Consider the following 26,361-nt stretch of genomic DNA (forward strand, 5'->3'; position numbering starts at 1 on the left):
CTTTTTATCAGAGAAGAACATGGTTGGGGGGTGGGATTGGGGAATCTGCATATTAATGACTATGCAAAAATATCAGGGTCACAGGGACCTTAAGTAAATAAATTAAAATGATGTCCTGCTATTATTCTTTATTGCCCAAGGGACCATGAGTCAAATTTAAAGCCCAGGGCTGGACTCTTGTGTTGAGTTTCTTTTTGAGCATAACAGACTCAAACCTGGGATGGTCCCTGGTCATGTCAGCAATAGAAAACCCATTGATGAAAGAAAACCCATTGGTGCTAAGAAAAATCAACCTTCCTCTCAAGGCCAGACTTAGAGTCTTTCTCAAATTCCTACATGAGTGCGCGCGTGCACACACATACACACACACCCCCGCCCCTGCGCTCACAAGTATGTGTGTGAGTGGTCATCGTATTGTCACACAGGAGGAAGATGCTTGTGACTATGGCAACTTCAGGCCCGAGGGAGAGGTGTGAATTGGAAGGAATATTAATCAGGTTGTGGAGGGAAATACTGGGAGGCAGGATGAGAGTGGTAGAGGATGTAAGACTGTTGGGTAAGGCTGGCCCTCATTATATCTTTTAGATTTTGCTTACAGCTTCTCTTTTCTGCAGGGATACCCATCCCAAGTCTAAGGGAGAGGCCCCTTTCAAACCAGGGAAGTGGTAGGCAAAAGACAAACTGGAGACCCAGAGTGGTCACCCCCAAACTCTGTCTTTTTATTTTTGTGAATAACCTATTTGAAATTTCCCTCTCGGTCACATTTTTCTCTCACTGAGCCAGTTCTGATCAAACTCCTTTGTCCATTGGATCTAAATTGCATGTAAAGTATCATATCCACTACTTATGTTCAGACACCAATTCCTACTCTAAGGGTTAATGTTATAGTGTGTTTATTGTCATGCCAGATCCTTACTGAGGTTTAGCGACATGAAGTAATTTGTTCAGGTTCACACAAAGCTTAAATACCTGGTTTCCGAGTATCTTGCAATTTTGTTTGCTTTAACAAGCCTCATTGTGTATGTATGTGATGAGAGACCTGGGGACTTTGTGGAATTTCGTTTGGTTCAAGTCCCTTGTGTTTACATGGTCTGAATGTCAGTGACTGACACATAGTTACAAGAGGACATGTTGCAGTACTTGCAGAAATATGTGCTTCTTACTTCACATAATATATGACAGTTTTATTTGTTTGAAATGAATTCCTGACAGTAGCTCCAACTCTGGATTCTGCAGATAAAAGACCCCTAGTAATGCTTCCCTAAAGACATTCATGAAATGTGTGCATTTTCATTTGTGTGGGAAGAAATGTTACATCATCTCCCAACTCACAGGGATACATATACCTTTTAAACCGATACACTATCCTGACTGAGGGTACCAGAAAAGAGGGCTTCATTCTTCCAAAGTAGGTTGCCAGATTTTGCAATTAAACATTCAGGATGCCCTCTTAAATCCAAATGAGAAACACAAGAAATTTTTAGTACAGGTATATCCCATACAATATTTGGAATATACTATTAGTGAAAAGTTATTTGCTGCTTATATGAAGTTCAAATGTAACTACCTTCTGGTATTTTCTCTAGCAACCATTCCTAAAGGGAGTGTGAAATTCAAGAATAATAATAAATACTTCGTTTTTAAGTTTAAAAAATGTGGTTTAGTATAAAATAGAAATATAATCACACATCAGAAATATGTCATTAGGTGTAAGGTGCTAATATCATAGAGTGTCCTTACATGAACCTAGCAGGTGTAGCCTTTTGGGACCATTATGATATAGGCTGTTTTCCCTTCACTGAAATGTTCTAACTGAAGCACGCGGGACTGTGGGAAGTTACTTGCTTAGTTTTTTTCTGCCTTTGGAGGGTGGGTGGGGAAACCCTCTGGCACCTAGAAGGGGTAGCGGGCTGGAGCCAAGGAAGAAAGAGACAATGATGCTGTAGCTGTCTCCCAAACCTCTCTTTGCTCCCCTGGTAGCGAGAGATTCCTGGGGCACCTCTCAAGACCCAGGAGCCTTCCCTGAGTGGGAACCAGGCTGCAGGTGTAGCCTGCAGCAGCCACCCCTACCCGCAGCCACGCCCACTCTCCTAGCCAGTCGGGTCCTCTGGCAGCCGGATGGCCTTGGGTTCCTGGAGGCCTCGCAGGTCTGCGGCGCTGCCTGGAGGTGCACACTGCCTCCAAGGGTCCCCCAGGTGTGGCGGCACTAGTACCGCTGTGCCCCTGCCTGGAGCCAAGCCAGGACACTGTCTCCACCCAGCGCACCTGAGAGTGGAACGTCCCTTCGGGCTCCCCCCAGGTAAGCCCGCGCAACAGTAGAGCCTGAGGAAAGCCATACAAAACCTAATATCGACCTTTACTCAGAAAACCTTAAATGGACTCGATTAAAGGAGGCTCAAATGAGTGGAAAAATACTGTTTTTGGAAACGTCAGGTCATGCTTAGAGACATCAGTGGCTGCTGCTTGAGACAGCTGTGCCAACCAGGCTGGGGTGAGGCCCCGGCGTGTTCATGCAGGTCACCAAGGTTTCCTGTCTCAGGGGTGTTGCTGGCAGTGGTCAAGACTGGGGTCTAGTGACCCGGAGCCCAGGCCTAGCGGACACCTGGCCATGACCGGGGCCCTTGGCTTGCGCCCATGCAGGAGAGCGCGTCCTCTCCGCCCCCAAATGCGTGTGCACTCTCTTCCCATGGCCCTTCTCACTGGCCTATGCCCAAGAAGCATACCGGCCTCATCTGTGGGGAGTAGGAATGAACCCCACTTGACCTCCTGACCCAAGTTCTTAGCACCCATGGGCCAAGATGGTTACTAGGGAAACCACTGAACATTAACTGCTGTGCTTTTTATTGGTTGTTTGGCTTTAAATGCTTGACGTCTGAAATAGTTTGCTCACCTATAAAATGTAAAAAAGCACCTGCATCCGTGCGTCTCTCAGAATTAAATGAGATAGTGTGTATAGAGCCAATATCGAACTATGCCTGGCACGAAGCAGAAGTGCGGTTGTTGGGCACTGTTGGGTAGAAGCAGTTTGTTTTTGGGCAGCCTCCTGACCACAGTTCCCCTTCCCCCTGTCTGGCTTGTTGTGCTATCTTGTTTTATTGAAATCACCTTGCAAAGAAGGACCATTCAAGCTCCAGGTGGAACCTTTGTCGTTAAACTTCAGTATTATTGCGCTTTTGATTTCATTGTGAAATGCAAGGCTGTGATTTCTATGTGGCGCTTGTTAGGAAGGAATTATTTGGAGTAGGGAGATTCTGGGAATTATAGCACAGATGGTAGGTGCAGCCTGAGTGGAGTGAGGTGGCACAGTGCTAGGCATTGGTCTGGGCTCTGCCCCTGGCACATGGTAATCTTCGAGTTTCTCCAGTGGTTGGTGCAGGAGATGCCTGGGTGCTAGGAGCTAGTGGGCACAACTCCAAACTGTGACCCTCTGGATTTTGAGGGTAACCCTGCAGCAGATGTCTGTTCTTGGATCCGGGAATTAGCCTCAAAGAGGAAAGTCAGCAGAATGAGACTAGGGCCTTCATGCACACAGGGCCATGACTAATGTGCGTTTACTGTAGTTTCCAACTGCGAGAGAGGAAAGGCTGCTAATTAGAGGAACTAATACTACCTGGAGAGTTTGGCTGATCCAGGTGGGGATAGAAAGAGTCTGATGCAGAAAATGTGGTGGCAGCCATTTTGATATGGCCATGACAAAGGAGAAAATAACAGGTGTGCTTTTTTTAACCAAGTAATGTGCACGTTAGATGATGCTGACCCTTAACCTGTTTGGACTTCATACTCACCCTGCTCTTAAGCCAAGGATGGGATAAGGGTGTGTAGGGTGTCTGGGGTAGGGTGAGTTTTTGAGCAATACAGGTAGTAATAAATGGTGAAAGTTTTTATAAGGTTAGCTCTGCCAATGCTTTCTTGTGTCAAGTGGCTATTTCATTCATAGAGTTTCATGGGTGAGCGTGGAGCTTGGCAATCCTCTGATCAGCATGGAAGAAGGAACTAAAACGTGATCTACCCGATAGAAACCCTAGGCTTCTGTTCCCAAGTGGGGGCAGTAGGAGAACCTCTGGGGCAAAGTGAACTCTTTTTTTTTTTTTTTAACAATTTTTTTTAAGATTTATTTATTTTTATGCAAGAGCTGGGGTACAGGCAGGAGGCATGGGAGGGTGAGAGGCTTCACCAGAAACAGAGCGGGGAGCAGAACAGGCAGATGGACCGAAAACACTGCTGAGGGGAGCAGTGGGTGAGACAGGAGAGGTCTGCTGTGCCATGTGGATATCTCCCTGGCAGGCCAGGAATCGAACCCGTGCTGCAGAGGCTGCAGACAGTGTCACAGCGCTGCGCTCAACCTGCTGTGCCGCCAGGGAGGCCCGCAACGTGGACTCTTGAATGGAATGTTACACCCCAGTGTCCCACAGTGCCTGTGCTCATGTCCTTTTGGGAAGGGGAGAAATAAAACTGCACCCTGCATCTTATTCAGTAAAGAACCTTTCTGTTGACACACTTGCAAGGTGAGCCCAACCATTCCCAGAACTTTAATGATGGTCCCTAACAGGTTTTCCACATCTCTTCTTGGCCCCGACCTCCTGAGATGGAGACCAGGAAAGAGTTGAACTTGACATGAACTCATGCCATTACCCACAACCCTCCCACTCCTTTGGCATCCATCTCAAGGATATTTACTACCACCTTTGGCTTTATCCACACCACACCTGCAGCTTTCCCCTGCTATCTGAAAGTAGACTGTTTTCTTTTCGGTATGAATTGATAGGTTATTTTAGGGAATCTGGGAATGTTATTAACTTACATGGAAAATATTTTGAGTACGCCCAGACACCCAAAATAACCTACCAGATCATACCAAATAGAAACATCGTACTTTAGGATAGGGGGTGGAGGAGACCTGTAATTCTTTGTACTTTTTTTTTCCCCATGTCTGAATTTTCTATAAAATTGCTCTAATGCTTTAGAAGTATTTTGGAAATACCTCTAAACTTGTTTTGCCCTTCTCTAGTCTAATTGCACTTTTCTTCTTTGCTTACCTGAACTATTAAAATATCTTTGGGTCTGGTCTTTTGTTTATAATGTTTGTGCTCCTTAATTCCTGTAGGAAAAAAATCTCAGATCCCTGGTTTGGAATAGGTCTTGTAACAGCCTAATATCAACCCTGGTGTTCCCAGTAGTCACCCCCTCTTCCAACTTGCATTGCCTCCCAACCAAATCAGTTTTGCTGTGAATTCTTTCCTGAAAGCTTCACCTTTTTCTAGGTTCTAAAATCCTCACTCGCTTCGTGTTCAGGATTAACATATTGTGTCATAATTATTTATCCCTCTATCCAAGTAATCTTTTTTTTTAAAGATTTATTTATGCATATAAGAGCTGGGGTACAGGCCAGAGATGCAGGGGGTGACAGAATTCACCAGAGACAGAGTGGGGAACAGAACAGGTGGATCTACTGAAATACACTACTGAGGGGAGCAGTAGGGGAGACAGGAGAGGCCTACTGCACCATGTAAGTTGCTCCCTGGCCGGCTGGGGATTGAACTGGTGCTGTAGATGCTGCAGATTGCTTCATAGTGCTGTGCTTAACCCCTTGCGCCACCAGGGAGGCCCTATCCAAGTAATTTTATGCAGATAAAGAATCCCCAGAATTCTAAAGGGCTAGATTTTCCACCAGTATTTTCTAAAGTGTGTCTTAGAACACTGGTTCTGCTGGATGTTTATCCATACTTAATATAGTGCTTAAGGTATTATTACACTTATATGTAAGTATGTGTTGTTATTATTATCATATCCATTTTACAAATGAAGAAACAAATAGCTAATAAGTGGCAGACCAGACAGGATTCAAATGCAGGCAATATTGTTCCCAAGGCCATGCTTTTAACTGTCACACTATATTATCCTTCACTTAATAGCCATTACAGGTTTTCCCCCCAATTTTCAAAGTTCGTGGTAAACTACTTTGCTTTCATGAAAGGCCTGCATTAGCACCTGTTTTTGCTAACAGAAGGAAATCCAAAGAGGGTTTTCGCTTTTATAACTAAAGGCTATAAAGCAAAAATAGCATTCAGAGTTGGTTTTGTTGCAACCATTCTAGAGCAGCAAGAGTGGCACCTACGTTTCTTCCCCTGGAACTATTTCCTATATAGGTTCACATACGTTCCCATCTATCATTCCTACTTTTACAGTATGCTAGTATACTTTAGGTTTTATGTAGTATTTGTGTGCATATGTATCTCATTCTGTATGTGACTTGGTTGTTTCTGGGTCTGGGAAGCTAGCTATTTTTTTCATATAAATTAATGCTAATTGCTTCTTTGCCATATGCCATTCTGGCTTATAGAAAGTCTTCATGGGAATATGCTACTTTTAGATAGCAGATAATGGGGAAAGGTGTATTTGATATAGAGTTTCAAGAACTAATGCCCTATTTAACCAATACTGGGTTCAGTGGATCTTATTGACTGGGTGCAGAGACTTTGCAGAACTTTTCATGTTAGTATACGTTGTGAATTTCTAGAAGGATGATATAGCTAACATTTCTCACACTTTCTTGGCTACCAAGGCCTTTTTTCCCCCCATAGATTATCTCTTAGGTTAATTTTCTATGGACTATAATTTGGAAATACTGCTTTGTATCAGTGTTTCTGAGTTCATATCAAATTGTAAGTTAATAAATCATCCAAAATTTAAAGTGGACAATAGTCCTTACATAGGTGTGTAATATATATTTATATTTGTCATATTTTTAAATGAGTCCCCAGTATTTCCTTTTTTGTTTATCCTAGCCTATCAGAGGAGGCTGCCTTCCTCATTTTAATCAAAGGAACAGGGACATTGAATTGGGACTCTCCCCTGTTCTGCAGGGGGTGGGATACAGGGGAAAGCCAATAGGCGTCACCAACATTTTATGCAACTGTGCTGAAGTTGACGTTAGGAATATGGGTATGTCTAGGTCTGTCGGAGAAACTGAACAGGGTGCCTGGATGGTGGAACGTGTACTCACAGTAGGATGGGAACTGGACAGAGTGGGCTGGGTAGAGTGCAAGCTTGGGGGCTCTGGAGCCTGCAGTTGCAGGGGGATTGTGATGGTCCTATCAGCTCTGCTTCTCATGCCGGACCCCCATCTGTCATTCTGCCTCCTTTTACCCTGTTCCCTCCCTCTTGTTGGTCTCAATCAGAAGACTTCACTTTGCTTCAGATCATAGTTTTTAAAGAGTTGAAGTTGTTGGCTGGAACACATTTTGTAGCCTGGTAAGAATGTGCCATAGCTGCCCAGATGGGAAGCATGAGCACACAGAGTGCCACTTTGCTCAGCTCTGCCTTTGGTAGAGATACAGGACTGGGGAAGACCTCAGGGCCAGCTCCTCTGCCGCCGTCCCGCATTGTATTGCATTCTCTCCAGCACCAGATCTTTAAGCTCTAGCCAGGGAGATACTGTTTCTGAGTAGCACTGAGCTTTGCCAGAGACTGGAAAGAGCTGCTATCTCTTTGTAACTCTTCAGGCCATAATCCTGTGTGGGCACCATGGTGATACAGTGCTTGTTGTGGGGAGCGTTTTGTCTGGATTCTCCACTCTTACAGGTTTGAGCAGTTTATATTCTAATTATGGCAGCCCCTTCGAGGCAGGGTATGTATTACCTCTATTTGCACTCCCAGCGCCTACAGAGTGCCTTGCATGGGGAGGCTGCTTAATATATGTGTTTTGGACAAATGAATGGCTAGTGGTTCTTACATCATCCCCATGGTAACTATTGACAAGTTGGGGCACATTACATGCATTCAAGTACTTTTCCTGGAGGCCTGCCGCTAAATGGCATCCCAGCAGCAGCATGGACGTTTTGCCTTTTCAAGGCTGTTATGTTATACTGCTTATGTTCTACGGCTTATATTCTACTGCTTCGTGGGCTGGTTTGGGCCCCATCTTCCTCCAGATGCTAACCCGGCAGGTTGAACAGTAACTGCAACTGGGTGAGAAGGCGAAAGAGCGTTAACCTGATTTTCAGAAATGCCTTAGAAATCTGGAATCTGTTCATAAGTTTATATTGATTTGTGCTTAGGTCTGTGGCTTTTCTGGTCTCTTAGATGTTAAAATTTTATCTAAGGATATCTCTAGATAGAAAATATTCCTGAGAAGTTGCAAAATTTAGCCTGAAAGAGATGACAAATACACTCAAGGTAGCTTGACCCAATTGTAGGAATGTCCTTCATTCAGGACCCAGAAGCTGCTTAACTGTGGCAACAAGGCAGAACCTGAATATTTGGGACTCACCAACAGAGTGTCCGCTCTCAGCCCTGTGTCCCAGGCCTCCCACCGTGACTCCGATTTATGCCAAGAGGCTTGTAGTTTTTATCCCCAACCCATATCATAATCAGACCTCTCTCTACAGACCAGATATTTCCTGAATGATTGCCCATTTAATAAAGAATGCTTTTCTCCAGCCCCAGCAAGGTCATCTGCCACATTCATACATTCATCCCTCTGCTCACCCATCCATCCATCCATTTTACTTTCCTGCTTTCCACCCACCCATCTATCCACCTATTTGCCCAGCATTTTTGAACACAGGCACTGTGTGAGATACTGGGGAATCAGTGATGAAGGAGCACACAGTCAAGCTTGGGAGACACACATAAGCAACATGTAAACAAAACATGAGAGAGAGTGAATGTTGTGATACATTACAGACAAAGAACTACGGGAATACGAAGGGAGAGAGAGAGTAGGAAAGAAGAGGGAAGGGCAGCATGACTCCAAAGACAGTATTTGTCACAGGTTCAGGTAATGGTGAGCTTCTCTGAGTTACTTTCTTCTTAAAGCAGTGGTTTTTAATGTTTGCGCTTCTAGTAGCAAAATGCTGCATAGAGTAGCAATAAATAAAACAAACGAAAGCAGAGTGTCTTTGGTTAAATTGGGGGTGGAGCAAGGTGGGGTGGTCTAGGGACAGCTCTGCTTTCTGAGCCAGTTACCTCTACTCTTCCAACGTGGTCAAAGATGTAGAGCCTCTGCTTGCTGCTGCGAACACAGTTCTGCCTCAGAAGGGCATAGAACCTACACACTTAATTACAGCAACATTTCAGGTGATTTTGTCATTCCCACTGGGGATCCAAACTGGACAGCTAGGCTCTTCTTTGGGCAAAGAGATACTTAAAATACTTTGAGGTAGGAAGATGGGAATGGAAGTGGGGTGGGAGGTGGACTAGAGTGAGGAATCAGTTCCCTTTCTGAGAATGGAGTCAGTTGTTGGTCGTCATAGTGTTGGGCAGGACTGGGTGGTCCTGCTCACCTATCGGTGGGGATGCCTTTAGTGGGAAATTTCTCAGGAGGGGAAAAAATCTGTCCAGAAACTTCTTAGTGCATAGATCTCTGCTGGAGGAGTTACAGTTTCTGGTCAGACCTTGTGCAGGGTTGCCTGAGAAACACAGGGAGAGCGGTGGGACTCTCTGGGGGCTGTAGTTTTTCTCCCATCTGGTGGGAAAAAGAGATTGTTTCCACAGACCACCATGGCGGTAGACTCACCACTCCTACTGACTGGGTCACCTTCCTGAGTGCTTATGGGATATCCCTGATCTCAGTGGTTTTGTATGCATTATTTTAGTTAATCCTCCTAACAATGCCATGCGGCAGGTATTATTTTTATCTCCATTTTGCCAATGAGGTTACACGGGTAATTAGAGGTATAGCTAGTGTTCCCTGACTCCCCAGAGAACATTCTTAAGTGCTTTCTCTTTCATCCGCTTCGTGATAGGATCATTAAGTGTCTTAAAATTGGGAATTCTTATTTGGTGCTGTAACTGTAATTGACCAGCTACGAAACACAGGATATATACTTTATATATTTAATATATATGGTATGTTATGTATATCATTTTATTAATGATATACTAAATACTGTATCATTTTATATGATATACTAAATGTATATCATTTTATATATATGTATGGTATGTGTTTTTAAAAACCTTGAATGTAGGCAGGTAGAAGTTGGTGTCAGACTGCTTTGCTGACATAGGAGGAAAGTTAAAAGAAATGTATCATCCCGCCTAAAGCAACTCCTGTCTGCCAGGCCCTCAAGCCATGACTCCTAGCTGGGTCTCCCAGCAAGTGGCTCCTGGCTAGTCAGTTCATTGAGTAGTTTGGGAGACTACTGAATTGGGGCTGCAGAGTTTGAGGGGACTATGTTGGTTTTTGTTCTTCCCTGACAGAAGCTCAGGGTTCAACTAACCATTATTGCCTAGATGTGTTCTTTATATAAAAGAGGATGCTTTCTGGCTATGTTTGAGCAAATGACTGTGATGCTCAAGGCAGAACTATAAAAAGCACACTTCCCAAGGCACCTGAATGTGCAACCAACTCTTCAGCACTGGAGCAGGGTGCCTACAGGCTGATGCTTTCAAGAAGTTACTTAAAAAAAAAAAAAAAAAAAAAAGACCAGAACATCTTCCCCCAACCCTAAACTACAAGGGTCCAGCAAGTATTGTCAATGTAGACCCTTTAATGTTGCTATCCTTGGCTACTTCTCTGATCTCTCACTTTCGCTGTAAGTTTTTGTTTGGGGTGACAGATTTAAGAGGAGGTGGTTTGGGATGAGAGAGGGCAGTGACTAGAATAAGAATTTTAGAAGGTTTTTGGAGTTTTATTAACTGTGCTCTTTCTGTCTGTCATTATCAGGGATCACTAAGATTTATAGAGGATTAGAATGCCTGTACCATTTTTGCAAATAGAAGTTTAGTTTTCCTTAGAATCAAACATTAAGAAAACCAAATCTAACATAAAACCCCAAAGCAAAAAAAAAAAAAAAAAATCCAACAGAAAATACCGTTCTGTTCAGACATTATGGCCTGTAGGAAAAATTTCAAAAATATTTCTTCAAAGGGCCAAGCAGGAGGCTTCCCATTTAAGCCTTGTGACTGTTACAGGATGTTGTTGCTTTGAAATTTGACCACATGTTGCTTTGAAATTTGACCCTTCTCATCCTGAGTGATCAAATGCCTTCTCTTGCTTCCTCTCAGCCCTGAATAGAACCTCCATTGCTCTCCAGCCAGGTACAGCTTTAGGGTCACATCATTTTGGAAAAGCATTGATGCAAGCCAGCATTATTCTTGGATCTGCCCTTTTTTTTTGGTCCCCTTTCTTTGAGCTTAAAGAGATCACATTCAGAATGGCGGTTGGTTTTCTAGGTTAGAACAGAATCTGCACGCTTCCCAGTGGTCTTTTGGTGGTGAAGGGATTGCTTGCTTCTGCTACCCACAGCACCCTGGGGAGAGATTTGCCATAGTCATCATTGAGGGAATGGCTTTCCAGATGTCTCTTGCTAAAATGCACTCGGAAGAACTTCCCCCCACTCCATTTTGTTTCCAAAGTCAATTTATTGAATATTTAGTCATAAAGCCAGTGATATAATTTAATGAAAAATATCCTGTATCACTCAAGACTTAAAACAAAAATACCCCTTAGAAACACTGCTTTGAAAAATAATCACATTAACTTTACACACAACAGTCCTTTCTTAAGCTTTATTTAAGAAATCGAGTACTATATAGTTCAATATATATAAGACACATCCAGTATTGTGTTCCTGATAGCAAGTGCATAGATTTTGTTAAGATACCATTTTCACTCGATATAAACGTTTCATGGTCACATGAAGATAATATTCCCAGTGATTTTGCCCAAGCATGAGAGGAAAAAACAGAACACAGCAAAAATAGTGAACTACAACAGAGATGAAAAACAGAAACAGCAAATTAGCAGAACAGTCGATTCCTGATAAGTGAATAAGCTGATTGTTTGGTCACAATGTTTTATTCACTTATCAGGAACGATTCACATTTATGTTCACTGTGTTTCCTAGTCTGCCAGCTAAGAGTCCTGGCCCATGGATTCACCTGTGGCTTCTGTCAACAAGGTAAATGTTGACGGTTCTGTTATTTCCCAAGGTGGTCCGTGCGTGGCAAACCGAGAGGCCTTACTAACACTGCAACGGTCTATCACAGATCAAAATGAGAAGGATGAATTTAAGCAGGGACCAACTTTACTCAGAAGTGCTTAAGGGAACTAGCATTTTTGTCCCCTTCTTTGGAGAGTTGTTTTTGTTGTCTTCCCAGAATGAAAACAAAATACTGGCTCTCTTTCCCTTTTATTTAGCATGAGTCTTTTGCCTTGTGCCTAATGGAGGATAGATATACTTAATGTTACTTACAGATTTAAAAAATAAACACATGCATCTTGGAAAGAATTGATCACCCTCTTTCCCCACTTTGCCCCTCCCTTACACCCCCCCACCAAGAAGAAAAAAAAAGGCAAAGAAATCACACCCTTAGTCCTCTATTTCCACTAACATATGCTGTGGGTTTTCAGAGGTAAGCTGATGGCGGCTATGATGTTTTTAAAGCAGGAGTATTAGCAGGAAGTCAGCTCCTGTTTGCAGGGTGGAGCTGGTAGAAGTCACTTCACTGATGTGTATGGCCTGTGAGAGAAAGAACCTCCTTTCCTCCACCTTAGCAGGCCCCTCTGTTGTAGAACAGACTAGAAAATAGTCTAGGGGGTGAGTGAGGCTGCTGAAACCAGAGGGTGAAGGGCGTGAGCACCTGCAGGAAGATCTCATTGGCAGCCAGAGGAAGGTAGCCAGGTGCTGGGGGGGCCTGAGTCAGACAGAGCTTGTGCATCTGCAAAGTTGGAAGGAGAGAAGACACAGGGAGCAAACAGTAATGGAATCTTTTAAGAGCACTTGGAGAGCAATCAGATTCCTGAGCGTAAGAGATGGGCAGAAGTTAGGAGGGCCTGTGGCTTCAGTTTTAGAGGGCATATAAGAAATCATTTTTTCTTTATTCTTTTTGGTAAAGGATGTTGGGGACAAGGCTTTTAAAAATTTATTTGTTCATTCAGGAGGGAGCATGGATGCATATGGCACTCTTGTTTTTTTTTTTGGAATGAAGATTTGAACATGAGAAACTTTATCTCTTCCCCCTCCCAACCCACACTATTGAGTGGGATTCCATTTGAGCACTTGGAAATTTCTTTTCTCTTCCATTAGTTTTAATAATTAAAGCTGCTCCTGGATTCAATTAGCTCTTAAAAATAAATAATTTAAATTACTTTCCTATACATATCTATTGATTGATGTCAACACATAGACGTCTATTCACCAGTAAGTTTAGTTTTTCTTCCCTCAAGAGCTCACCTCTTTTAAAAATGTGATTAGTTTCTAGGAAGTGTTTGTTATGCTAGGCCTTTGGACTTGTGGGTAGATAAAAGAAACCCTAGCTCTGCTGCTTCTCAAGTTTCCTAAGGTTATGTAGCAAGGCAGCAGCAGTTTCTATTGAATGATAACAGGTAGCATACATACAGCATGAAGGGGGTGCCGGAGGAGAAGAGGTCAGAAGAGAAGGTGAAATTTACCATTATGGTCAAAGGATCACAAAATGTCCTGGTAAACCCAGCTCTGTAGGCGGTTATTTTGGTGACCCATCAAAAAAAGTGTCAATTTTGGAAGCAGTGGTTAAAATGGGTTGTGTACATAAATCAAAGGTGGCTGGTGTGCAGTTTTCCCTTTCCCCAAATCAGATATTCACTTAGGTGGAATCGACTGTATCTTTTTACACAACATAGAGAAAAAAACAGATACGTGAAACAGTGAGGTGTATAGATGCATCACCAACATATAATGACTACCAACAATACAACACGCAGAGAGAGAAACAAGTATTAGGAAAATGGTTTAATATTGGAGACAGAAGCAAAAAATCGCATCACACAATAACATACGTTACAAAAATAAGTTTGACTGTTTCAACTACACGGTTATGTTCACAATGAGGACAGAAGAATCAGAAAAAACTTTGATCTAAACAGCAAAAAAGCAAACCCCTAAAGTTTTAACTAATACATTTATCCACTTAAAGTGACTGAGTACTTCTAAATCTAATTACCTTATTGTGTAACTGCACAATACAGAATAAAAAGTGAAACTTACCGCTGTATTTTTAAGACAAAATTCTAATGCTAGATATAAGCAAAGGGAAAAAAGAAATCAAGCCAAAGTTTTTAATTCTCAAAAGAAAAGCAACTTTCTTCCTGTCAACCAGAAATCAAACTTGAAATCAGTCATTGTCAGGGGGCCCACTTAGAGTAAGCCACAAAAATTTCCATTTTTTTTTAATCTCCAGTATAAAAAGTTCCACTGGTACAAAATGCATAAGTACAATCAGTTGTAGAAATAGGAAAGCCTGCGTATTTTTTTTTTTTTTTGGCTCAAATTCCATCAAACAACAAAATCCAAATGCATCAATAAAACAGAAACAATACTCAAATGGTCTTACAGTTTCCACTAGGTTGCATTAACTTTGGCTTTTCTCAGACAATATTTAAAAACTATTTTGTAATACTCTAAACAAAATGGTATTATTAATCTACAAACAACAATTCTCACAGCACAAAAAAACACAAATACATTTTTTGTATGACATTATTCAAAAAGGTAATGAAACTACAGGTTTTTTTAAAATTTTATTTCTTCTTGTTAATTAGCACTTAAGATAATAAAAACAGAAACAGTAAAATGATTCCAGAGTAGCACAAGCCAAAGAACTATAACCCCTATGGTGAAAGAAAGATGAACTTGTCACACCTTTGAGGACTGCCATTTTATCGCAATTCTCTAATTTAGTTTAAAAATGACTATTTTCTACACTTGATTTAAAAAAAAAAGCAGTTTCCCTGTGTGTTTTTCTTCTGGCACACGCCCCTTGCACCCTTGCAGCTTTTTCCTTTTGAGATTAAAGTGAATAAAAGGACAGCTTTCTTATCAATGAAACATGCAAAGAAAAAAATAATAAAAGGACTTTCCCCCTAAATGTATGGTCTTGGTTGCCTGTAAAATAAACACTCAGTTCAAAGTACCCACCCTTAGCCTCTGGTCAGCTGCATTCAGGTTCCTGGGGGGAGATATAGGTCGGGGAAAGGAAAAGAGGGGAGGGCAGTTTGCTTCAGTGAAGAAAGAGGAAACATTTTATTTGAGATTTATATGTAATTGGATAAATGAAGAGATTCTGAATGAAACTAAGATTCAAATGGTGCTCTCCTGTGTCTGTATGTATCTACACACCACCATGTAATATATATGAGAGACATGTGCGATAACTTTTGTTGCTAGGCTGATTGCTGCAGGAAGTACAAAATAGCCCTCAAAGGATGAAGGAAGGCCCCAGCAGTAGTAAACACTTGTGAGGATAATACAAATCATTTCATTTTAAGTGCATGTGCTATAAGAAGGAAACTTTTTTTTTTTTTTTTTTTTTTTTGCATCAGAGGCTAGTCCTTTCCATCCCAGGGCTATCACATCTAAATGCACATTAAACCAAACAGGGTGGTATACGGGGTGGGGGGAAAAGAGGAAGGAAAGGGAACCAGCAGTTTCTGAACTGCAGTGAAGTCAGGCTTCCGTCCAGGAAAGCAGGCAGGACTTGTGTTGTGGGAATGACATTGGGTTTTGTCAAGACAGCAAGAGATCTGTTTACATAAAGTGAAAGTCAAAGAATATGGCACTTTAAAAAGTGGCAGCAGGAACTGGTGGTAGATATTTGGTCAGTAATTGTGGTTAAGAACTGAATTTTACTTCTGTGGTCCGTTCTGTTTAAATGTGTTCTCAATTAAAACAACAACAACAACAACCAGGAAAGGACTATCAGCAATTAAACCTGGTGTTTGCTGGGATCAGAAAGTCCCCAGCACAGTGGCTGATTAGAAATATGATTTAGGAGTATTTTAAGAAATGAATGCAAAAAATCCTCAAGACTACCCAGTCGCAGTGTTGTTTAACTGGAAGTTATAGGCTGAATCTATCTACCATCCCCTCAGAAGGTTCATCCAGTAAACAGTTTTTCTTTAAAACTGAAGAAGGAATTCCAGCAGCATATTGAGAATTCTTAAAAAAGAATGATCAGAAAGAACCAAAAGTGAAAATAATAGTGTAGGGGAAAAAAATGAGAGTTAAAGTATGTTTTTTCCTTCAGGTTTGCCTTGTGGAGATTTTTTGTTTTGGATTTCAGTCAAAGGATAAAAAGGTAGTGAAAACAAAACTTATAGAGAAGAAAGATGTGGGGACAAGGAAGGGGGGCTTCCAAATGAGAAACGTCTCAAAAGAAACTAAAATGATGACAATATATAAAAAGTTATCAACATTTCAGATAGCTCTGGGTAGAAAGGGTTAAAAGTTCAAAACTTTCTCACCTTAGAGGTTTCCATATATTATGAAGAAAATACATTGTGAGGTTGCTGTCACAGCATTGATGTGCAGAGTGGTTAAAAAAGTGAGACATGGGCACTTATACAATGTCTTACAAAAAACATTATAGAGAAATAACAAACAATAACAATTTCAGGCAACAAGACCACAGGATAGCAAGTTAACAAACTTTTTAACCTCTTTTTTTTTGTTTTTTAAATATTAGGGATTTATACAAAACACATAATAAAATACCCATGTTATCAAATTACTTCTCACAAGAAACACACTGAAGCTCTAGGAAGGAAGTACCTTTGGAATTTGGCACTATATATTTTCACTTTTTTTCTTTAAAAGAAAAAAAATCACATTTTGCTGAACACAAACACATCTAAATAGTCCACAATAATAAAAAAAAATGACATCAATGCTTTACAAGCCAACACAAAACTTATTCTGGAATAGGTTTTTTTTTTTTTCCCTCACATGAAATTTTTTTAAGCAAACAACTTTTTTTTGAAATTCTTTTTTTTTGTTTTAAGTAAACCAATTCTAAACTTGTCTTATCAACAGTGAACATTAAGACCATAGACTCATGATGAAACCACAACTTAATTCACAGAAGCACCAACGTAACAGTTTACAGTAACCTTTCTCCTGTACATTGAAACAGTATAAAATATAGGTAATTTCATGTGCATTAAACCATGGATTGTCTAACTGTGAGTCAGTTCAGCAAAAGGTGACACAAATAGGTAGCATTTGCCCCAAAACAGGGTAAATATTTTTCTTATACTAATCTACAAAAAGTGGTTCTATATATATATCTTAATGAGAAAGTGAGCCACCTAAAATGGCCTTATCAAAAAACTTTACACTGCCTGAAAAATGTAAAAACTATTACAGACCTCTAGAGACTTAAAATCAGACAGTTTTTTTCTCAAACTGTTTTTGGAAGTAGTCTGTTAGAAACCAACATTCTGTGTCCCTGGACACATATTGCTATTGTTACCAGTGACCGGGAAGAATGCCAATCCCTGTATAATACTTTCAAGTCTGTTTTATGAAAAGAAAGAAAAAAAATAAGAACGAAACATTTTTTTGCCACAGGTTGTTTTTCTATAATTAATTTGTCTAATAATAAATTTCAGTCTTGCATGAATGCAGCAATGTTTTTCACATTGACTTCCCAGAATTCATAGCTAGATGAGGTCACATGCAAATTTCAAAGGTCAAACTAGATCAAAGGTCAGTAGGAGAACCAAATATGATGTGAGGTCAGAAAGACATCAGAAACAATGACGGGACGATGAAACTTTTTTTTTGAGACGCCACAGGGACATGCTAGGCAAACGGTGAACTAACGGGCATGAAGATGTCTAGGGAAGAAAACAAGGGAGAGTAAAAAGTTACACAGAATCTACGCAGCAGCAACAAAATCACTCTTAAGGGTGCAGGAGAAAAAACTAATGCAAATCTTAGGTCATTAGGGAGTCTACGAGCCATCCATGTAATTTGCATTTCTTAACAATCTTTATCCACAGCACAATGGAACCCCAAGAGAATCCATCCAGAGAGGGAGAGGGGATGGATTCTGGGCATTTTGGGGTGAGGAGCTGGCAAGGGACAGGGGGTAGGATCCAGTTTCAACAAATGTAACATAAGGGGAAAGTCAGACGACTGAACTGTATACTAGATAATGGAAGTTACAACAAAATAATCAGACAGATACAAACAACAAGAGGATAAAGCATGAACTTTAGGCCTAGGGTTCAACGGTGAAAAAAAGCCCATTCCTAGAACTATTCCTCTAGAGACTACTTCAAAAGGATCTAGCTAGCACAGAGAACTGCTCTTTAGGTACCCAATAAGTTAACAGTAGGCAATAAATAACTTCCATTATTTCTGAGGCAGTAAAAATTTTGTACAAAAATAGAAATGCTTTTTTTACAAATAAAATTTACAGGCCTGTGGCTTTCTTTTTTATTTATGTATTATTTATGTATTATTTATTTATTATTAAATTTATCTTTCAAGAAACATCAAGTATTTTCACTCATTTTTATTTTATTTTTAAACCCTGTAGCTTTAAGAAACAGATCTCTAAATCATTTTTACATTAATCCTTTCTAAAAACTAAAATAAAACAATAACAAAATAGACAACCAGTGTAATAATAATCTGACCAATAAATGTATGTTTCTTTGAACCCTTAAATAAAATCCTACTTATTTAAAACAAACCAAATGTAGTGGAAAGACTTTTTTTGTATTGTTTTAAGTGCTTCTCCTGGCTTTTCTCTTGCACTAGGCCACCGCCTTAACCTCTTAAGGAGCTGGCATCCTCCTAGGGGTAGGTACCAGCAGGAGGGGTGGATTCTCCAGGCAGTGCTCTGGGACACCAAGGGTCTTAGAGTTAGAATTGCACATTAGCCTTTGTTTTCCTTTTATGTTCTCAAGATGTCATTTGTGTTTGCGTGTTTTTCCTTAGGAAAAGCAAAAAACGAAAACAAAACAAAAAGGAGATTCAAATTGCAAAACAAAGGAGATTACAGTGGCACAACTGGAGGAGTTTACTCAATAAAAACAAGGTAGCCCAAGTTTTAATTATGGCGAACTGGGTGTGGGGCGGGGAGGGGGGAATGGAGGCCTTATTGTAAAAATAACTGTCTCTCTTGGTAAAAGTTGGCAATGTGGTCCTCCTCTGCCTCTCCTGTTGAGAACAGGCTGGCTCGTGGGACTTACCCTAAGAAAGCTAAAATAAGAGCAGGGAGCCTCTGGGGTTAGGATCAGTAAGGTTTGCTGTCGTTTTTGGAGCGCTTCAGCTGGACCTTCAAGCGTTTCATGCCAATCTGAAAGCCATTCATAGCCTGGATAGCAGCTTGTGCAGATACTGGATTGTCGTAGCTAACAAAACCTGCAAAACACAAGGGGAAGGAAGGCGGGAATCAAGATGGAGAGGCAGCAGAATAGAGAAGGGGACCAAGCCTTCATGGCGTAACTGGAGAGAGTGATTGCGCGGAGCCCATGGTCTCAGTTCGTCTCAATTCATTGTGTGGCTACCACAGACCTCCAGGACATGTTTTAAGAACAACACTGGAAATGTTCACTGAGAAACAGGGAAAAACTACCTGGACTGTAATTTGGCCTGAGAACAAAAACCTCTCCCCAAAAAGCCAATATCCCAGACTCAGTTGTTGGCGTGAATTTAGCCTTTTCGTGTTAGTGATTTCCGTCAAATTTACTGGCGTTTAAAGTCCTTTTGAATCCCTCTAAAAGAACCCTAGGTATATAAGTCCTAAGTAAGTGCTACTCATATAAGCAGGGGTATAAATATTCCAGGGCAGGAAGTACCTCCAGAGCGCACGTCCCAACCAGGTGAGCTTTAAAGGCAGGTTAATTACGGGAATAGGTAACAGGTATAATGCTAAAGCCCCATTTATAGTCTCCGTTTATATTCCCAGAGCCCATACCTCTTTGGCTATTGGATGGAGTCAGCTTAAATTATAGTAGAATAATTTATACTTGATTTTCAACATTTTGGAGTTATTTCTGAAAGAAACCTAGGGACCCAGGGGGAAATGCTGGAAGTTTCTCCTTATCTTCCATTTTCAAAGTGCCACTGAATTAAACAGAATAGAAATTGCTACCTTGTATGCCCAGGAGTATTGGGGAATAAACAGTTCAAAACAGCTCAGGGCCTAGCAACTATTTTAACAGTTTCCAGTATTTTTCCTTGGACCAACACTCACCACCAAAAAAGCAGAGAGGGCATGTTTTTTGAAAAAGAACTAATGGTAATCTCTTGGGCTGTTGGAAAAGTCATGACTTTTCCGACAACCCAATATAATGACCCAGAAATAGAATTCTGATCCTCTAGTGTTCTAACACAAGGTGTCCAGGGGTTGGGATGGGGTGGAGGGATGATGGGGGTACACATCATAAACCTTTCTGTAGTTAATCCTGATCCAGAAGTGTTAAACTTGTATAGTCCCTACTTTGGTTTTGAAAGGAAGTTATAATAGTGAGTGAATTTCACTTCTGAAAATCAGCTATTCAGAAGGTTTTATTCTAAACTATTAATCCACATTTAAAGCTAAAGAGAAAATTTCTTTACAAACTAGAGAGGCAGAAAAGGACATAAATGTACCTCTAGCAGAGTTCTCACTGCTGAGTTCTCAGCTGATAAAAATGAGCACATGGTAAAAGGCAGAAAAGCATCTCACAGACAGACAGTATTATAGAAATGGTGCCTTACATTTTTATTAAATCTAATTCCCTATATAAATGTGATATTAAATTCAAGATTTTTACTATGATTTCTCCTTTCCTTTTAGGTCTTTATCCAGAAATATCAAGATGATTAAAAAATGGGTCAAGGGTGAAATGGATAACGAGACCTGGCCCAGAGGTTAGGATGAAAGAATGAGGTACCGTAACCTTCAGGCCAGGAAACCAAGGTAGGAGATGCTATAACTTTTATAAAAGTTAAAGACAATCCATAATGCTAGTACAGTTGTCAGCTGATACAACTAAAGCTTGCATTATTATGAACACACCGGATAAGTAGTTTGTGGGCTGATGCTATTTTTCCCAAGGCAGTAAATATTTTCTCAAAATCAGATCTCCGAGCACAATCCCATTCCAGTCTCCAAATGAGCCCAGGACATTGTTTAGCAATGAAGAATATAGAAGTCTGGCTCAAAACCTTGCCCAGGGATGCTCCCGAAGGTAAGTGTTTGGTGACCCGCACATACACTTTGCATCTTCTCTCTCGAATCATTATGAGGGGTTTTATATACTTGCAGCAATAGTGTTCAGGGTGACAGTCTTTCCAATTGGGTAAAAACAGTGACTTTAAGTGGCTGACATACTAATTGCCCTAACAACAGATGCTTCAGACCTTCCTGGGTGATGGCACAGAAATTAGAAGGATGTTAGGATAATGGAAGTTTAGAAGCCAAAACATTCTTTGTAGACTGGTTGCCAACACCCATCAGCCAAACACTAAATTTGAGTTATTGGTTATTTGAGAACCACCCCTGCATTTTGATGTTTTTCTTTGCACTAAACAATTCTGTTTATATTCCCACTTAATCTTGTTTTGCACTATTCTTATTACCTAATAACAATATGAGTTATTAATTTGGAGGAGTGGTTAAAGCAAGTGTTTATCTCAAAATGGGTCAGAATCTGCCAAGTAAGTAATGGATAGTCTGAACAGTCTTGCCTCTAAACTACTTTGAGACTAAAAGGGCTGAAAACTAAATATGAAATAGATATAATGAATGCTGTTCCACTGGTGTCCAACATTTGTGCACACAGTGGGCTTGCCTTAGAGAGTGAGGTTCACCCTGGGAGGCAGTGTCAGCAGCTTGAGGAAGGAAGCTGTGAGAACTCCAGCCACTGCAAAGCTGGGTTTGCTGATGTTCTTAGAATACCTGCAAATACCTGTGCTCTCCATCTGCCCTCTACTACAGGGCAGCCCCTGGAGTCCTCTCATCCCAAGATCTGGCTCCTGAGTCCCAGCAGAATGCATTGCTTTATGGAAAATGTGATATATCAAGTAGCTATTCTGTGCTGTGGCACTGCAGGGTGATGGGCAGCCTGACCTCATCCTTACTGTGAAGGTACAGGCATCAAGATGCTGAATAGTAAGCTCCTGATACAGTGTGTTCTGAGTCATACTGAACCTGCAAGGATAAGGAATTAGTGGCACAGGGTTTGCAGTGCCATCCTGTATCAGGACAACCTAAACTACACCTCAGTCTGTAAACTCTGTAGTCCCATCTGGTAAAGGTTGGGGTACAATCTATGAGACTTAAAGAAGCTGCTATTGCTCTACAATGACAGGTTATAAGATATCTGTAAAAAGACACTTGTAAAGATACAGTATTAGGAGTGCAGTATATATTATTGAACATCTGGGCATTTCAGTCCTCAGTCTGTCCTTTTGATAGAACCCTCTCCTTTGGTTTTTTTGAATGAAGCGACTCTGCCCAATCTGCTTTATGGATTCAGAGAACCAAAAAACACCAGCACACAGGGAGGGTCCTATCCTGACTCCTGAATATCTGTCATTTACACTTTTCTTCCCATGACTCCTCATTGGGAATGCACTGTAAGACTCTAGCTTGGCTTCTTTTGCATACCAAAGCACTTGCTCAGATTGGTCTGTTTGTCAATGAAGACTTTAGCAGAGATAACATTTCCAAAAGGCATGAACATCTGTAGAATGTCCTGGTCTCCAAACTCCTGTGGAAGGTGGTAAATAAAGAGGTTTGCACCCTCTGGACCTAAAGAGGAAAAAAAAATCAGAGTAAGGTATTCTTCGCTTCTTAGTTCCCGAAGTCTCTTCTTAGGAATGCTTAAACAACAGATAGGCTAAGCATTTGGCTTTTTGTCCGACTAAAAGAGAATAAAATAGATGGAAAAATGGCAAGTGCTGGTATGTCTTTTAGGAAAGCAATCATCTTTCAGATTTTCCTGATTTCCAAAGAGACACAGGTTAGAAACAGCTCCCTTTTCACTGGTAACCTTCTGCAGACTGCATTTGCTTATTGCACTTAACATGGTGTCAGTTTCCTGTTCAGGGAGGTTGTGGTCATTTTGGGGCAGGAGAGTCAGGTGTGGATTTTTTCCTGGGCAGCTATGTTTTGTAATCTTATGTATATACGACCTCTTAGAGGAGAGTGGCCTGTGCCTTCTAAGCAAATTACAGCAATTTAGAATGGATACAGCAGTGATACTGCTTGGATTTCTCAATCAGTTAGCTAATTATCCATCCAGTTTTGATTTGCCAAATGTCTTAATACACATTCTAATAATCATTTTTATTAGAAATGAGTCAATGCAGGAAAAAATAGGCTGCCAGCATTTCACAACTATGATAGGAACTATACCACTGGGGATTAGCTTTGGAAATGAATGGATGAGGTGTAGCTGTTAAACAAAGACTAAGCCAAGTTTTTCAGTCTTACGCATCACTTTCCAGAAAATACAAGGAACAAAGGCACAACAGGGAAGATATGCTCTGCTATATTCGAGAGAAAGCTCTCAAGTTCCTGTACTTTTCATTCTCCCGTATCTCTACCCACCTGCAGGTGAAAAGAAGGGAATCCAGTGACTTGACAGAAGGTAATCATCTTCTAATAGTTAACAGGCAAGAATGCATTCCAGGTCAAAGGGTGCTAGGGGTAGGTGCGGATCCTTCCCCCAGATGGTTCCGGGTGGGAAGGGAGGTCATGAAAGTGAAGTAGCCTTTATAGGTGGTTCATGGACCCTTAATTGGCATTTGGGGGGTGGGTAATATGTGCTTGGGTCAAAGTAAAGGCAAACCAAGTTTCTCCCCACAAAAACAACCCATAAAAGAAAAGTGTTGTAGGGACTGGGACTTTTCCCAAGGGACTTTTCTTGAGGCAACTTTCTGAACCCGTAGAAATGAAGCATTCCTTCCTTAGTTAACTGTCAGTAGGACCATTTTAACTTTATCACTCACAATTTCCATGGACTTATCCACATTCCAAGTGTAAAGGAGGCATTCTGTATTTAAAGGGGCAGAGTTCAAGTCCCCAAGTATTTCCTGGTTTTTAAAAGAAACCTCTTAAGACATCAAAACACTATGAATACATGCAAAACCTGAGCACTAGAAAAGGATGTTCCCCATGCCCTGTGCATCATTTGCAGTAAGTATATTGGTCAGATCTGGCACTACCCAGATTAAAATTCCTTCTAAATAAGAGATCTAAATGCGCAAATAAGGATTATGTGCTATGAATTGTGAAGTACATCTCACCTCTTGAAGCCTGAGGAGAAAATGCAGTTTTAATGCACTTTGATAGGTTACTGACTATGTCTGGATAATCCTGGCATTCTAGAATGCCAGGATTATCCAGACATAGCCAGCCACAGGGGATCAAGAAAACAAGGAAGACAGGGAAACCCACAGAGGCTTGTCTTTCTATTCTTCCTTTTCACCAGAAAAAAATGCCACCAACATCTTCTCTTGTAGACCTCTCAGCCTTTTCATTAAGAAAGTATGATTTTGTAAACCGCCAAAATTTACCAAAAAATTGGTTCTATCTGCATTTTCTCTTCACTTCTCCCTTTAGCAGAAGCCTGTTAACAGGTCACAGATTCCTCAATTTCTCTTACTACATGTTTACTTGTTAACATTTTATGTTATACTGCTGGCCCCAGCTGGAGGTGTGGGGGGGTCCATATTTTGTTTTTCTCACAGGCCACTTGATCTATTGTAGCATAAAGCACTGTGGGTGTCCGCTTCACACCACCTGTGCCTTCCAGCTTCTTTTTAGGTATCTGGAGGTTCTACCTACTGTTGTGTATAGAACTTGCCTCCTGCAAATAAAGGAAGATGAGAAGGTGGAGGAAGAGAACAAAGAATATTTAGGAATGGTGGCCAGTTTTTCTGGATTCTTCACAAGACTTAGCTGGGGAGAAGTTAAAACCACTTTCTTGACAAACCCAGACTGGCTCATTTTCCTGTGTGAAAATGGACACCAGGGTTATGACTAAATACATCAAGTTGACTTCCAACTCTTGAGTAGAAGAACTAAAAATCTAATCGAGTTCATGATTTTTTTCTTTCCTTCCCAGTATAACTTGCTTTCGTAAATTCTCTTGATCTATCTTCTCACACAGTTAGCATGCACTCAAAAGAGAACTATGAGAAGGGAGAAGATGATTAAAAAAAACTAAACCATCCTACAGGTTTCCCACATCCCAAAATATGAATACTCAGGAGTTGGCAAGCCATTTTAAACTATTTTACATTATTAAAAAGTGCTATTATATAAATAATCCCTAAAACTAAAGGCATGGGAAGTGTGGGCTGGGGTGAAACAACGGAGAGATTTTGTTTCAGGGCTCAGACTGCCATTAAATCACTAAATGTCGAGTCTTTCAGTGCCTGGTGTTTTCTCAATGACATAGGCTAACTAGTTTGCTATAAGGCCTGCCAGATAATGAAGAATTGGGCCAACAGTCTCTAAAAGGCCTAAGGAGGGACCAGCTTTTAGTCTCTCCTGAGGACATTGCTATCTTATAGGGCCCCTCCAAGATACCCTTACTTGTCACCACAGTAGTCAGATCCCAGAAAGAAACCTCAGTAAAGGCTTTTCTTTGGAAGTCACAATGTTATGATACAGGTGTCCACACATCTGGAGAGATATAGTTGTCTGAGTAGTGGTATGTTTTATGAGAACCTATGTGACTATGTAATAGTCACAGCTAAGAGTAGGGAAACTTGAGATAATGAAAGATGATGTATTTCCAACATAGCCTTCATTTTTCATGATTTATAAAGATGAATCTTTTTTTTAAAACACCTGGGTTTCTCTTAAGCTATGTCCCCTTTAAAATTTACAACTTCATGAAGTATATCTATTCTATTTCTTACAGCATGCCATGTTTAAAGTCAGTATTCAGACAAAAACAATTTAGAACTACGAGGTGAAGCTAAGGAAGGGCAGGACATTTTATAAACTTCAAATCCTCCCCTATTCTAGTTGCATCTCCCATATTCTAAACAAGTCAGAAAGAGATTAACATTTTGCAGATTTTGGTTTAAAGCAAGTTCAATAAAGAGGAAGAAACCAACAGAAGAGACCAGCTCTCCTTATTCGAACTAGCCCATTAACTGTTTTATAATTAGCTTCAATTTATTCCCAGCATTAACTTCCTGAAGCTTATTTTGCTTTATTGGCAGAGAAGCAAGGCAATCAATCATTTATTTGCTTCCCCTGAAGACCCCCAATTAAACAAAGATTGAGTCAATCTGAACCGTGGATTTTATCATTAACCTGGAAACCATCACCTACTAAGAGGCAAACTACACAATCAGAGGGTGTGTGCATTCTAGAAACCTGGGGAGTGCAGGAATGAGGCTTCACCCGCAGATGCAGCCATTCGCCCCTTTCACTAACAAGCTGCTTATGTGTAAGGGGAGAATAGATAGCCCGTGCTTATTGGGGAGAGGGGTTCCTGGCAATAATGACAGTGATGATTAAGTAATTGTGCATAAGCACACAGAGGGTCAGAAATGCATTTTAAGAGGTAGACAAAAAAAAAAAAAAAGAAATATAAGGCTGAACAGAGAAGATGAAACAAATGATTTAGGC

At 40.8% G+C, this 26,361-nt stretch overlaps 1 protein-coding gene across 22 annotated transcripts in view; it reads right to left on the reverse strand.

Moving 5' to 3' along the window:
• Positions 1 to 19,011: 19,011 nt before the first annotated feature.
• The window catches only part of CELF2 (CUGBP Elav-like family member 2), a gene marked incomplete at both ends in the record, with an annotated part of 490,184 nt that continues 482,834 nt past the window's right edge, over positions 19,012 to 26,361 (reverse strand). For 15 of the 22 annotated variants that reach the window (XM_084253942.1, XM_084253959.1, XM_084253961.1 and 12 more), the window contains 2 exons: positions 19,012 to 19,139; positions 22,375 to 22,518. In XM_084253942.1, the coding sequence (XP_084110068.1) occupies positions 19,012 to 19,139; positions 22,375 to 22,518 (272 nt within the window). The remainder of the gene's footprint in view (positions 19,140 to 22,374; positions 22,519 to 26,361) is intronic. The other 7 variants (XM_084253948.1, XM_084253950.1, XM_084253947.1 and 4 more) reach the window with 1 other exon arrangement.

The sequence above is a fragment of the Talpa europaea genome (genome assembly GCF_964194135.1).
Source record: "Talpa europaea genome assembly, chromosome: 14".
Taxonomy (NCBI): domain Eukaryota; kingdom Metazoa; phylum Chordata; class Mammalia; order Eulipotyphla; family Talpidae; genus Talpa; species Talpa europaea.